Here is a 15,526-nt window from a genome sequence, read left to right on the forward strand (position 1 = left end):
ATGGAAACAATGTAAATAAATGAAAGGCAAGTAGATGAATGGTTTATATGTTTGCAGTATTGTATATTTGGATATCTATTTATCGATATTTTAATATTTATAAAACCAATCACAGGGGTTTACAGAAGTGACAATGTTTGTTACACATGTTGCTTTCCATGCTCCCTCTGTGCGTCATTGTTGAATCGTAACATTTCCGAAAGCCCGTGAATGCATCAGTGTGTGATGAGGAGGTGCCGCAGCTTCAGGCGGACTTTATTCTGTCCCGGGGCTCAGTGAAGGCTCCACGCTGCTGCACCTGACAACACGGGAGAAGTGTTCACCCTGATGGACGTTTCGGATTATTCTTGTCTTTCATTTCCAGTCAGCAGAGACAACACTTTGAAACTTTGAAAAGAAAAACCACAATGAGCCTGAACGCTGTTTTGAGGTGACTGAGCAAAAATAAACGTCAAGTGGATTTTACACGCCGGGCTCCGAACACAGAGACAGGAGACTTTTATCTGCACTTTGAATAATAACTCGTTTTGATCACATTTCCTGCACAACTTTTAATCTTTTTTTTTCTACGCGAGTCTCATGATGCGACTTGTTATGTCGTTTGTAACCTGTTGGGAGCTGACAGGTCTGGTACAAATATTACAAGGTCGTTAAATTTATTGGAACGTGACCACCGGAGATGAACTTTCTCCGTGCAGATTGCAAGCGCTCTGGTGAATGATTGACAGCAGCTCGGGCTTTATGGACAAACTGGATTTACCAACTTGTTTGGTTTTAATCATTAAGAGACTGAGAGAAGCAGAATGAAACTCTGGTCTTTGCGATTCATGAGATGAACTGAAGCTGCTTTCCCCCTCCTTTTATCCTTTTCTTGTTTTAATGACTGTAAGTAAATAATAACACGCTTTCTATATGGCATTTACGGAGAGGGGCCCGCACCCCCTCGTGCTGCTGCTGCTGCTGCTGTTCCAGTGTCCTGGTCTCACGTTAGGAGCCTCCAAGGACCTGGTGTGTGAGCCTATAACTGTGCCCATGTGCAGGGGCATCGGCTACAACCTGACCTACATGCCCAATCAGTTCAACCACGACACCCAGGAGGAAGTGGGGCTGGAGGTGCACCAGTTCTGGCCCCTGGTGCGGATCCGCTGCTCTCCCGACCTGCTCTTCTTTCTGTGCAGCATGTACACCCCGATCTGCCTGCCTGACTACCGCAAGCCTCTTCCCCCCTGCCGCTCAGTTTGTGAACGGGCCAAACGAGGCTGCTCCCCCCTGATGAGCCAGTATGGCTTCGAGTGGCCTGAGAGGATGAGCTGCGAACAGCTGCCCCAGCTGGGCGACGAGGTCCTGTGCATGGACCAGAACAGCAGTGAGACCACCACCCTGGCTCCCCCTTTCCCCAAACCAACCCCTAAAGGCAGAACCAAACCACCCAGCCCCCCACAGTGTGACAGGGAGTGCCGATGTCGTGACCCCCTGGTCCCCATCAAGAGGGAGTCCCACTCTCTTTACGGCCAGGTTCACACCGGCCCCCTGCCCAACTGTGCCCAGCCCTGCCACCAACCCTACTTCTCAGCCGACGAACGCGCCTTCACCACCTTCTGGGTGGGACTCTGGTCGGTGCTGTGCTTCATCTCCACCTTCACCACTGTGGCCACCTTCCTCATTGACATGGAGCGGTTTAAGTACCCAGAGAGGCCCATAATCTTCCTTGCTACCTGCTACCTCTTCGTGTCTCTGGGTTACATCATCCGCCTGGTTGCAGGTCATGAACGGGTGGCATGTGGCACCAGCAGCAGCGTTGGTGGGGACCAGCTGCACATCCTCTACGACACCACCGGCCCTGCTCTCTGCACCCTCGTCTTCTTGTTGGTGTACTTCTTTGGCATGGCCAGCTCCATCTGGTGGGTGGTGCTGTGCTTCTCCTGGTTTCTGGCTGCAGGGATGAAGTGGGGCAGCGAGGCCATCGCAGGATACTCTCAGTACTTCCACCTCGCCGCATGGCTCATCCCAAGTGTCAAGACTATCATTGTCCTGGCTCTCAGCTCTGTGGACGGGGACCCTGTGGCTGGAATCTGCTACGTGGGGAACCAGAGTCTGGAGAACCTCAGGGGATTCGTACTCGCACCTCTGGTGGTTTACCTCTTCACCGGCTCACTTTTCTTACTTGCCGGCTTTGTTTCTCTGTTCCGCATCAGGAGCATCATCAAGCAAGGCGGAACCAAGACAGACAAACTGGAGCGGCTGATGATCCGCATCGGGCTCTTCACTGTACTGTACACTGTCCCCGCCACCATCGTAGTGGCCTGCCTGGTCTACGAGCAGCACTACCGGCCCGGCTGGGAGCGAGCATTGGCCTGCTCTTGCCCGTCTGAGCGTCAGCGCTCAGGCATGGGCCCAGACTATGCTGTCTTCATGGTCAAATACTTAATGTGCTTGGTGGTGGGCATCACCTCAGGAGTCTGGATTTGGTCTGGAAAAACCCTAGAGTCCTGGAGGAGGTTTGTAGCTCGATGCTGCCCCTGCTGGCCGCAGAAAGCCACTGCTCCACCCTCCATGTACAGTGAGGCCAGTACTGCTTTAACTGGACATACTGGAACTGGACTTACATCAGGGATCTACCATAAAGCTGCTCCATTGCATATATGAAGTGACTGAAGAAAAGGAAGACTGATATGTGCAGTCACCTCTCTGGACAGAAATAAACTAACGTATCCAAACACAGAGAAAGTTAATGCGGACAAACCTTTGAGTGACAGAGCTTTAAAAGGGAAAAATTCTACAACCTGGATAATAGCAATTTAAACATGAAACTTATTTAAGAGTCTGACTTTAGTGAAAAGTGACTCCAACAATTGAAACTGCTTTTCGAAGCGGTCGACCAAACTTGACATTTAATAGGAAAATGATCTTAAATGCCCACAGAGTTACATGGATCCATGTTGGAATCATGCATGCTTCTTCTTGTCTGTTTATCCTGAGCATTGACAGAAAAAACCCCACATATTTATTTATGTATATATTGTAAAAAATAGGCTGTAAAAAATATTAGGTGTAAATGTTTAGTTTGTAACCAACCAATGCCACTGCCACAAACTAACTCTACGACAACAGACAGACAAATCTGGTCTGATGTAAATTGTAAAAAGTTGTACATAAAGGTGCCATTTCATGTCAATGTTTGAGTGTGATATCTGGTGTGTTTTGTATGAATACAAATTGAAGCATTGCTAAAAAACTGTCTTTGTGTTGACTCAGACTTGGAAGTCATCTGAGAATCAGACAAAAGGAATTTAGTCTAAAGGATACCGTTATGAACTCTAAACTCTGTTGTTGGTATACATCCCACTTAAAGTCCCTAAAGTCTGTTTCTGAACTAGTGTTGTTTATGTTGAATGAACTAACAGACAGTGATCAGGTTAGAGCTGCAGGAAGAAACTGATCTGTGTCTTTACCCCCCTCTGCTGGTTAACAGTGCTCACTGTATGACCTCCACGTCAGGGAATCCAAATACATAATGGTCATTTATCAATTGGTTTTGTACCAAAACTGTGTAAAAAAAAAGAAGAAGTATGAATTACGGATAAATAGTGATAACATAAAAAGCTACTATTGGAATAAGAATTTATTTTCAATATTTTATGACTTATTTTAAGTCAGTTCTGATGTGGACTCCCTGATACCCAGTAAGAGACCCCTGAAAGGTCCCTGGGCCTCACTTTGAGATCCATCGCTTTAACAGGATTTAATTGCCATGAAGAGACATATGTTGTGGTTCATAGACTTTAAACCAAATTAATACATTTGACAATTCACTGAACTTTACCCAGCATCCATTTTATTGAGCGACTATTTATGAGTAATTAAAAGAAGCAGCAGCTTCACTTTCTCAAATGAAAGCAATTAATGCTTTTGACAGTTTTATAAACAATGTAAACGGAGTGTCGCTCTGTTGGTTGAAGAAAATAAGCAATTTGAAGTTGCCCTGATGAAAGGGAAATCATAATTAGTAGTACCACCATTTTTGTTTCATGTTTACAATCAAACATTTCCTTTTGTGACAATCTAATTTCAATGGATATTTGTTCCTAATTTTCAGGATTATTGGGTTTCTACTAGAACATGATAACATTCTTTATTTTACAAAAAAACGTAACACATTTTCACATACTGACGGTCTGTATTCACCCTCGGTCTGAAACACTTCGTTTTGGTCTCTTTAAGGCTTCCTCCCGAAAAACGCTTCTTTGCTCTGATTGGCTAACAAGAGAAATTGCAGAGGTAGTTCACCAGCCATGTGGGGCGGTATATTCTAACGAGGCTGCATTTGACACATGAAGAGGAGTTAATAGATTTTTTGTGGAATCCTACAAACATCCTAGCATTGTCTGGTCTAATGTGGGTAGTAATCTTGTTTTAGGAGCCTTGACAGTTGAAAATGAGGCATTTCTGTTTTCTTTCATAGGTCACATTTGGTGTTTCTTTTCCTAATTCAACAGTAGAAAGTGCCTGACTCAGCACACCCTAAAACTGAAAAAAACCAACCATTTATGAATGAAGTTGTCTTACAGAATTCAGCGTAATAGTTCACATTAGAAGACAGAATGTGAACAGACTAAGTGGGATTCGGTGAAAACGGAGCACATTTAATGTTTTCTGCTGTGATGACTGATATTTTCTTTCAATGCTGTTGGCCAATTGTGATGAGACTACTAGACACCCTAGATGATATCTAATTTATTAGTCTGATTTGTGCGAGTGAATGCGTTAGTATGAGTGATGAATGGCAGTAAGTGTTTGTTGATGTGTAAATCTGCTTTCATATTGGTAGAGTTCCTCAAAGGATATAAAAAATATTGTAGATTTTGTTCATATTGTGGAATTAAAACAGAGTTGATCTCGAGTTTGGTGATGTACATCTGTGCGTTTCTGTATATCTGGCATAACATATGTTGATTTTAACAGAGGTGTTTACACGTACGGACATGCAAAGGCCTTTCTGACTGGTTAATTCAGCCCTGTTACACACTCTGTTACAACAGAACAGCCAGCTGACCTGACCACCTTTTGATCACAAGCTCAGCTTAGACACACAAACACAATTCAAACAAACACAATTCACTTCTTTGTTACATGATTAGTTTTTATTTAAAATACTCCATCTGCAAATGTTTTTTTCAATTAAAAACAAGACAAGTTTCACAGCTAGATAGCCTACATAGTAAGCAAAAAAGAAGGGGATTTTCCATCAGTTTTCCCCCTCAACATCTATGTAGTTTGTTTGAAAACTCTGATCGGGGCCTGGGAAAAAAACAATGTTGGTAATCTGTTTACGGGCTCTCTGAGGAGGGGTCCGGATGGCAGGATTTGAGGGGCACAATACTGAGGGAGGACCCAACCTAGATTTAGTCATTTTCTTCTACCTAACTGCTGTATCGAGCCAAACCGTAGAAATACTGATCTGGAAAGTTTAACTGACCTCAGATTGGCACACCGAAATCCAAAACACACTACAAACAGACAACAGCTGACTGAAGGGTGGAGTACTTCAACCTAATCCTGTGGAATATTTATAGTTTAATACTTTGACATGCTTTGTGCTCCATCCAAATGTATACGTGTAGATAATATAGTGAAATAGTATCAAACACCACTGTAGTTAACAGTAAACAAGTCTTTTGTTACACTCTCAAAAATAACTTTTGGTATCACCTGTAATTTACAAGGAGCAGTTTTTGCATTTGACCTGATAAAATATATGTATGTTGATATTTTTTATGTGAAAAAGTCCCATCAAAAGACAAAAAACCCACAATGAATTGCGATTGACCTCATGATTCCTTAATCTCTAGAATTCATTTAGGCCATCGAGCATTTTTAATCTGCCCCCCACCCCAAAAAAGAAAGAGAGATATACGAGACCAGCTGAAAAAAAAACCTATGAAACCTAGATGATACACTCTGTTGCACAGGGTGAAATGTTCCTTCATCACTATGAACACACACTGCAGTTATTGTGTATTGAGTCAATCCCGCAGTTACCATCCGTAACGCTGTACTTTTTGTATTAATCGACCAATCAAATTAGTCCAACACATGCGCTGTTCTCCTGGCTGTTAAATTGTTTGAGAGACTTTTTGGGACTTGCATCATGTTTGTGACAAAATATTGATGTCTTAAGTACAGACCAATGGTGCAGTGGAGACAAACTAACAGTGTAGGTTCTTGTGTTCTCGTGGAAACCCAGTGACTAATAGAACAATGCCAGGATGAATGGATTAATTGGGATATCATTTGGGAAAAAAATTACACTTTTATGACAAAACAAAGGCTAGTCCTCAGAGATAACTGCGGTAGAGCGGTCCTACTTAACACTTGCTCTGAGAAATAAGGGGCAGGTATGAAATAAATAAGGGATTGTGAAAACAATAGTTTTAGGTAAACACCAATTTCAAGTGTCATTTTGCAGTCATGCAGCTCTCAAGCCGTAATGCAGATTACTGTTTGGGCAGCTCGTACAGTAACATCAAATCTCCTGCCTGCTGACGATGTGTGGAACCTGTGAGGTTTGTCCGGGGCTGGCTGTGGGGTCGCTGGGATTTTGGACATGAGGGCAGAGGTCAGGCCTACGACAGCACAGCATTGGAGTGTCGTATACCGATCAGGTTGTCTGCGCTGAAGGATCTCCTCATCGCCGCTTTACACAGATCCTTATACTTGTCTTCACATAGTCTTGATATGGCCTGAAGGGACAAACACAGAACCACAGTAAATGAAAAGGTCACATAGGAAATACAGAATCAGATTCTGCTGTTTTAACCAGGTGTTTGATTTCAAGAACTCTGCAGAATAAAACATTGTGAATCAGTTTAGGACAAATTCCCTGTGAATATATACATAGGTCTTCTTTTAGTTGATTTAATGAAACCCAGATTTATTTTCCTTTCCATTCTCTTTATAATGAATCCCTCTTAAAAATAGAATTTGGTGTCTGAACAGAACCATGGATCTGGGAAATTGTTCAACCTAAATTTGTACAAATCACGAAGTGCAAAACTAAAATACCCAGATAAAAATTGAACCAATGGAAAAAGCTGCCAGAAATAAATTATTTTCTTTTCTTTTGGCAATTCGAATAGGCCACCATCTTGAGAAAGACATGTTGTAATCTGATGTCAGAGGCAGTACCAGGAGAGTGCGATGGTTTGCTGAAGAGCAGAGACGGTAATATTACAGGAGCATCATAACGACACAACAGGTGGAGGTCTGAAGAGGGCGGCTCACCTCCAGTTTCTGGGCGCGTTGGTTGTTGAGAGGTTCCAGAGGGAAGCTGAGGTTGTTGTCATCAGCCAGCTGCCGCAGATCAAAGTAGTACTTGGCATAGACGCTGGCTGGCACGTTGATATTAAACTGGAGAAGTTCCAGGAAGTGGCGCTCCATCTCATTCCTGGGGGAGAAGAGACCTGAGGGTTATTACGGACAGAACTCCACAGAGAACTACAGGGAGTGCAACAGTGTGGTAGAAGAACAGGGGATCGAGGCCCCGGACGCAAACTAAGAGAGTAATGTAGGATGTATTGTAAAAGTTAGCTTAAACCATGAGAGCATCTCCTACACACGGTTATTCACAAAGCCAAGCAAACCTGCTGACTGTGGTCCAATGATTTAAAAATAGACAGTAATAAAGGGAACATTTTCATTAAAACAACATTACACAAAAGTAGCAATAACTAATATCCAATTAGATGTTAACGCATAATAAAACATGTAACTTGTCAGAGAAGTACAACGCTGATCCTGTTCCGACTTCACAACTTTCATAAAACCAAACTGAAGGCATGTGTGTGATATCAAAGGTCACCTATTACGCAGTGTTTCAGAACAAAAGATTCTCTCTTTTTTCCCGATCCATCTTTATAAAATGTGATGTCACAATGTTTTTGGAGTCTGCCCACCATATCCCCCGCATCTCCTCCTAGAACCCCGCTGTGTCTCTGTGTGTGATTACTCCAGAGGAAAAGGGCCCCCAGGGGAAGTTTCAGGAGCGGGTACACCAGTAAACTTTGAATTGATTTTAAACTCAACACAGGAAGTGCTTATGGAGATGGAATCAAAGCTCACACACTCGCAGGCAATCAGACATGTATCTGCGAGCACCCACTTGGGAGCATCACAGCTCATCTTTTTCCAGACTCCATCATCCTTCCTCATCCTCATCATCACAGCCATGAGAAAAGCTAAGGGAGGTGGTCGCCAAGGAAACAGCATCTAGGATGCTTTGTTGGTCAGCAAAGGTGGTGAGAGTGAGCGCGAGTGTGTGTGTGATGTCTGGTCTCCCAGGGCAACTAATGGAGTGGGCGAGAGCCGGAGCCATTATGTAGAAGCAGTGAGAGCACTTGAGACCCTCCCCTGCATTTCTCTCCGTCTCTCTCTGTTTCTCTCTCTACCCTTCTTCCCCATCCCTCCATCAAGACCAGAGCGGGCTCACAAAGACACTTCAATGACAGCAATGAAAACAGAGCAGAGCGACTGTGGGTCAGACATATGAGAGGAAGAGAGGGAGTCGGAGAGAGATGGGGGCTCGCAGACATGCAGGCAGAGCACGCACCTTTCCAAATCACAAAAAACAAGGATGCACTTTCAACCTCTTTTATACACACACAAAAACACACACAAGGAGGAAAAGCAATTGTAGGAAATAAAGCCTGGATGCTCAAAGTGCACCCCGGCCTCTTCACCGGCTGATAGCCTGAGCGACAGCAGAGGAGCCTCCATCCATCCCAGCACGTCTCTGCTGCTCTCCGCTCTAAGTGCGTCTTTGTTGTTATATTTTTTTATATTAGGCGGGCAGGCATGTAGTGCCAGAACCATGATATAGTTGTGAGGAATCACCCTGTTCCAAAAAATATGGAAGTCAGAAACACAAACACCCACAGCACCCAAATCTAGAGGCATGTTGAAATGTCTGCCGCCTCTCAGGACACAACTATTGAAATGTGTTTTTTGTGCAAAAGATAAATGACCTGACCACTTTTTACAAATCAAGCTTGACAAACATCTGGCTACACAACTCATCTGTGTATCCAATCAATAGAAACAGGCCTGGGTAGTGATAACACATCCTCCTGCCAGGCCCATTCCCAGGCCACAGAGGACATTCAATCCTTTTTTGTTAGAAGCCCACGAACACTAGTTAAAGGTTCTTGTATCTGTACTCTCATCACACCCCAAGAAACTACAAATGCTTCAGTTGGATGAGAAACTTTTCTTAAAAAGGGCCAATAAAGAAATACCATGGAATATTAATATCTCATTTCAGAACTTGACAAATATCTTCCTCCAATGTCCGCACTGAGTGATTGATCTCCGCATTCCTTTTCAGTGTTTTCCAATTGTATAAACAACAACTCACATGTCCTCCACGGTGATGTCTTTGAGGATCTGGCAGTAGTCTACGTTCCACACAGCCTGGTCATCCCAGACTTTGGAGGCCAGCAGGATGGCTCCCAGGACGATGCGCTTCCAGTTAGAGGGGCAGATATCTAGCTCAGCGTAGGTCAGCAGGCGCTCCAAGTACACCTTGAGGAAGAAGAATGATGAATGGTCAATGTTTTCATTGGGACCCAACTATACAAGGGTTTGGACAGTGACCTCTTTTTTAGTTTGAAGAAGATGTTATAGTTATTTATCTTTCATATATTACTCAGTGGAAACAACAGCAAATCAGTGTGTAGGACTTTACTGCCCCCTGGTGACCATCTTGTGAAAACACAACAGCATTAAACTACATGAATTAAAACATTTTAAAACTCTATAGAAAAAAACAAATGTAGTTGCAGTAATGTCTTGATGAGTCCAGAACAGCTATAAAAGTATTTCACAGATAAAGGTCATCTTTACTCATGGCCTTGGTCTGATATTGGACTCTAAAGGCACTAAGCCATGTTTTGATGTGAGCTAAATGATGAGTTTGGACCACAGCATGATGAACACTTACTAGAGTAACAATAGCACATTCTGCAGTGAGCTGTGCAGCGCTGAACAGCGTCCTGACGAAGCGGTAGATCAGTTTGTGTTCTGGGTCTACGTGAGAGTAGTCATCTGGCAATGGCTCTTTCTGTACGGGACAACCAGATCATACACATGTCTGAATAAAGCAATTGCAATTAATTACTACAGATTATTCTAAATTGGTTTGCGTCGAGCATGGAAAAAGTTAACAACAACCAGAGGTCAAAGGGGGGGTCTGATGCAATAGCTTCATCTTTGAATATAAGATGGTGACATCTGAGAAAGAGCCAGCGTGGCCCAATTAAGCATCCATGGATCCAAGAGTGAAAAATCTTACAGGTGTTGCCGAAACATGGGCGCCAAGGCAGGACAAAGGCAGCAGGCGCAGCTATGAATCATAATCCAGGTGTAACCTTCAATACTGGCACCGCCAAGGGAGTTACACAAAAACTGGGGATGACGCCCCAGCTGCTGAGGCTCTGGGGTTACAATCCATTACAAATACCTTACAATTTGAATATATTCAAGTGTTAGCTGTGATTACTTTTCCAGGGGGCTACTTCTTTCCAATAGGACTCAAAGGCAAACATTTTATTTCATATAAACATTCTGTTCATCTGTAAAGAAGCAGGAGGCTCGAGCAGCTCGCCCTGAATCACTTCAATACATTTAGAGAGTGTACATTAACATTACCACAGACACAGGAAAATACACAACATTAAAAGATAGTAAACTTTTCCTCAAGACAAGGTAATAGACGAATGAATGTATGAACAACACTTGCTTAGAGTCAATGTTTTTATCAGTGAGGATACTCACTGATAAGGGGTGCAACTTCTCATCAAAAATGTCCAGTGACCGGTCCGAGTCCCTAAAGAACACAAAATACATTTGTCAACACACTTAAGACGAATACCAGTTTAAGAAACATAATGTGCTACAAATAATATAATTAGAACTAAATGAAATGATGTGCACTTACCTGTTTTTGATGTGGTAGTATATTGCTAACGTGACACTGGAAACAGAAAGGGGATGAGGAAAAAGACAGAGGAAAACTGTGTTTTTAGTTTTGCCTTAATAAAAACATTCTCAATGGGAGCAAAAAACGCTGCGCGCGCGTGTGTGTGTGTGTGTGTGTGTGTATAAGCCCGTATGGTGTGGCAAAACATTTGCACACTTTCACAGAAGCTTCATTTAAACCCGCTGAGATAATCCTGATGAAACGCGATTTACCAAATTCACTGAAATAATGTCATTACAGAGGACCGTCCGAAATGAGGCGTGAGAGCATCTGCTTTAGTCACGCATCCATCAAGTACTCCTCCGGGATTACCATACTGTGATGCAACGGGATTTTCTCAAGTGAAATTAGAGACTTTTGGCCTGCTCGGTGTGTTTGTGTTTCTCTGTGTGTGAAATTCTCTCACCATTTGATTGTGCTTTTGAGGTTTGGCTGGCTGACGGTGTTGTCATCTATGAAGATTGTTGAACAGGAGCTGTATTTCTTGGACAGCGGACCAGGAGACACCTTAAAAGTGACACAACTAGAGTTCATCACAGGATAGGAAAAGTCTTGGTAGTTTAATCTATTTAGACTTGTTTTACACTTCTGAACAGCTGCCCGATGCGGTTCCAAAACAATATTGCTTTGCACATTTCATCTGTAAGGATATCTGATTTATGATCAACTAATACATTGAGACTTACATGACTGATATGATTTATGTGGTTGCTTTTCCTCTTGTCTCGTACTGTAAAGGGAGAGAAATGTCAACAGCCAAACAACAACAAGAAACTCCGTCGTGTAAAGAATCAAATGTAGTTTAAACCTGTAACCTTCTGTCGATTGTTAACCTGCAGCTAAGACATATACAGCAGTTTGAGTATAGAAAAGACCATTTTTAATTAAAGTTATTAACATAATTGTTAGCAATGTTCTGCTCACTAAATAAAGATCTACGATGAAGTAAGGAGGACCATTTCAAACCCCTCCCAACCATTACTTTTACAAATCATCTCTTGTTTTATTATTCATGACTGAATCATGCGTTTCAGATGTTTGTGTGTCTAGGTGAATCATCGCCGTGTGTGTGCCATGTTAGGATTGCTCACCGTCTGTCTGGGACTTGTAAAGGAAGATGGTGCTCGCTCGGGCGTGGTCGGATGGGTTGGACTCCAGGGCCAGCTCTGAGAAAACAAAGAGTGTTCATAAGCGCTTTATAATGACAATCTGTCAAAGGGCATCGTGTTGCCGCTTTTCTCCCACTTGTGGGTAGTGATAATAAGCCAAAAGAGACAATGGGAAGCCATAAGTTGACCCACTCACCAAACACACTGAGAATAGCACAGTGTAGTACTGTGAGTGCAACGGGAATCTATGGACTTATAGCACAATATTGTACGAGTGAAGGTGGCTGCTGTACAGATCTGACAGAGCTTACCATATAAAGACAACAAAGTTCTACCAAAGGCACGTATACATTTCATTATGATATTCCCATGACCCAAGTGGGCAACAGTTACCGTTCAAGTGAGACAGACCTCTTTTGTCCGAAACATACATTATGGCAGTCAACTATGGCATGGCTTTGATGTCTCCCACAATTAGGTTAACTACTTTAAAAATAACTAGCAGATAGAACTGTTATTCCATAATTGCAAAAATAAAACAGCACTGGTTTATTCACAAGCAAGTCTTTAAGAATTGTGTTTTCATCTAAATCCATGCAGACCGCACATTACATAAAAGGAGAGGGATTAGTGGATGGTAGCATTTGTGAAGCAAGGGCAGCAAGAAGAGAGATGAGGAATGTAGGAATGACTGCTGGACAGATTCTGACCCTCACCCTGCCAACAGCTGCTCTCCCCAAACTGCCCTCACACACACACTGTCCACAGCAACATGTCTGGGATGAACACTGCATATATCTAGGAGTGGAGACACAAAGACCTACAGTACAGTTCAAAACTCAGCTTGGGCCTACATCAATGGGAAATATCTGAGAAGCTTTTCTATGTGGTCTAAAGCCGAGCTTGTGATCACAGCATGAGCAAAAACAACTGTGTGGAGGACTGCCTGAAGGCATGACCCATTTGCTAACCTTGAGTTTACCTTGTGTCTTTTTAACACGATAAGTCTTAGTAAATGTCACTAAATAGAAAATGACTACATGCAGTTTTTGCAAAGATACAGCCACAATTCCAAAAATAAATTTGTTCTGGTTTAGTTGTGATCTCTCTCCATTAAAACTCTATCCTTCCCCCACCCCACTCATATACAGGGCATGTGCATGAACCTGAGGGTTGCAAAAAACACAAGTTATGCTTTTTGTTGCTAAATAATGAGTGGTTAATGAGTTGCCCATAGGACGATGAGTTTATTTTTATTTTTTATGTGATGCCAGTGTGATCAAAATGATTCAGTGTCCAACTCAAGAGTGCAAAGACTGCTGCCATCATCATCATCCTCCTCCTCATCAGTGCAGTCCTGGCACCAGGATGGCAATAAACACGTCTGGCAACTTGGCCACAGCTAAAGGGAGTCTCTGTGTGCATCTCACTGCAGTAGAGAGATAATGTATTTTCATCATGAAATTGTTACACTGAAAATGTACCTTGCTTGTGTCCATTATACATTTTGTGTGCATGCGTTCATATGGAGTGTATATTTGCCAACTGTCATCAAAGTCTGTATGCTTTGAGTCATGTGAAGAAGCTTCTTCACTATGACAGGGATTAGATTCAGATGAACTTCCCTATAAACCAACAATATGGGTGTGACCTGTACGGGTGCAAATACAGGAAGGTTAATGTTTAATCATCACGGGTTTTCCGGTTATCAGGTAGAACACCTACCGTCAGGGACCTCTCTGTCGCTTATATGCTGCAGGTAGGGCACGGTGTTATCATCGCTCACTTCCGTGCTGGTCTGCAGCTCCTCCAGCCGCTCCGCCGGTTGTCTCGAAGGTAGTTTGGGGCTCGACTCGGGAGAAACGCAGCATGTCACCGTATTCCCCATTCTGAGTTGGGATTAAGCTCCACGCTGTTCCAGCCAAGTCCAAGTAGTGCAAATATGCGTATCTAGCTAAAATTAGCCTCTTTCAGCTTCATACACATTAGCAGGCTTTTCTCAGTATTTGGACTATCTTTGCGTGCTAAATCGCCGCTGTCCGCCAACTCCCTGGGATCGCATTCCTGTCCAGCTGAGGGTAGTAGTGTAAGAGTCAAAGAAGAGTTAGCCACACAGGCTCACCTTAGTAGAAAATCGGTGTCGTTACATGTAATATTCGACGTGTTCTAGCAATAGAAACTGACAGTTGTTAGTTAAATGCCGGGGTCGTTAATTCATTCATTCAACATGAGTGTAGCTGCTAGGTAACGTTAGCTAGCTAAATAGCATCATAGCAAGCTAGCTAACTAGTTAGCCTGTCTCCTTAACTTGTTTTTTTTTTAAAAAACAACATTTATTACACGTTTGGCTATCGTGAGAACACTATTGACTTGAGAAAGTAGACATGAGAAGAATTCAAAACGCAAATTTCTGGCAAATACTTTTACGAGACTTTCCAAACAATCCCGTAGATGTCTTCTTGCACTCAGGTCGGTCCTAAACCAAATCTAGCCCGAAGCTTTTGAGGCCTCCAGTGAAAAATGAAGGTAAAAAGAGAAAAATCCAACCAAGAATGTAAAAGTGACAGAAATTCTCAATGAGGCCTGAATGACTAGGCTTTGTTTCAGTTCCTCAATAGAGAGCCAAGTGTGGTAGCTGGTCCGTACTCCCCCATCAGAGCCTACACCCCGTCAGATTTGTACTGGGTGTCCTCCATCTGTTGCCGGAGCTCACATACCGCACCACTTGGCACTGAGATATGGTAGTTCCGCCTGCTTAGAAATTCCATTCACTCCCATTGGCTGCTGAATCAAAACATCGACAGTTTAAAGCCGCTCATTGGTTGAAAGAACTGTCTGTTGGAGACGATTTAAACCGATGAACTGTATTTACAACGCTACTATTTTTGTATCGTCACCGACCCACACCCTTTATGACAGTATAAACTAAAGCCCATCACTTTTGTATCATATAATAAATACATACCTCTACATTTAAGTAATACATACGAGTTTTTCCCATTTTTATTACCAAAAGGGAATAAGATTGATATAGTATTTTGTACTAGAATGCATTCATCTGACAGGAATAGTAACCAGAGAATTTGCAAATAAGATATACCAGACATATGATCACATCATACAATAAGATGCATTTATATGCTTTTAACTACTACTCAACATAAAAGAAAATTGTTCAAATTAGCTCAGCCATGGCTTACTGAATCAAAGTGCATCTGCAATACTTAAGTATAACAAAAACAATATTCAAGTGCATTTTACTAGAAGTACTTGCCGAAGAGTTTTAATGCATAACTTTCACTTGTAATTTAGTATTTCAACTCAACTGTCTGTAACTAACTTGATTAAAATAGCTGTTCTTGTATGTAGGTACGAGGTAACTTAC

General features: G+C 42.6%; 2 protein-coding genes across 2 annotated transcripts; one reads left to right on the forward strand and one right to left on the reverse strand.

The window, feature by feature from the left end:
* The first annotated feature begins 236 nt into the window (after positions 1–236).
* On the forward strand, positions 237–4,900 carry fzd5 (frizzled class receptor 5). The gene is given in 2 exon segments (XM_063888366.1): positions 237–2,494; positions 2,497–4,900. Coding segments are annotated over 2 exon segments (1,650 nt in total). The 5' UTR covers positions 237–912; the 3' UTR covers positions 2,565–4,900.
* Positions 4,901–5,119: 219 nt separating this feature from the next.
* Positions 5,120–14,864, reverse strand: ccnyl1 (cyclin Y-like 1). Its single transcript, XM_063888367.1, has 10 exons — positions 13,867–14,864; positions 12,124–12,198; positions 11,719–11,762; positions 11,439–11,539; positions 10,991–11,026; positions 10,828–10,879; positions 9,995–10,114; positions 9,410–9,576; positions 7,282–7,444; positions 5,120–6,740 (listed from the first exon to the last, which is right to left on the reverse strand). Exons 1-10 carry the CDS (start codon positions 14,027–14,029, stop codon positions 6,624–6,626), a joined length of 1,038 nt encoding a protein of 345 aa, XP_063744437.1. The 5' UTR covers positions 14,030–14,864; the 3' UTR covers positions 5,120–6,623.
* Positions 14,865–15,526: the final 662 nt, after the last annotated feature.

The sequence above is a fragment of the Eleginops maclovinus genome, chromosome 7 (assembly GCF_036324505.1).
Source record: "Eleginops maclovinus isolate JMC-PN-2008 ecotype Puerto Natales chromosome 7, JC_Emac_rtc_rv5, whole genome shotgun sequence".
Lineage (NCBI taxonomy): Eukaryota > Metazoa > Chordata > Actinopteri > Perciformes > Eleginopidae > Eleginops > Eleginops maclovinus.

What these genes read in the sequence shown, in the direction of transcription:
- ccnyl1 (XM_063888367.1), bottom strand. Translation starts at nt 14,029, where the DNA reads ATGGGGAATACGGTGACATGCTGCGTTTCTCCCGAGTCGAGCCCCAAA. An exon ending in CTCAAAAGCACAATCAAATG is followed by an intron (nt 11,027 to 11,438) that starts GTGAGAGAATTT and finishes TTCTGTTTCCAG; the next exon opens with TGTCACGTTAGCAATATACT. An exon ending in GACATCACCGTGGAGGACAT is followed by an intron (nt 7,445 to 9,409) that starts GTGAGTTGTTGT and finishes CTTCTCCCCCAG; the next exon opens with GAATGAGATGGAGCGCCACT.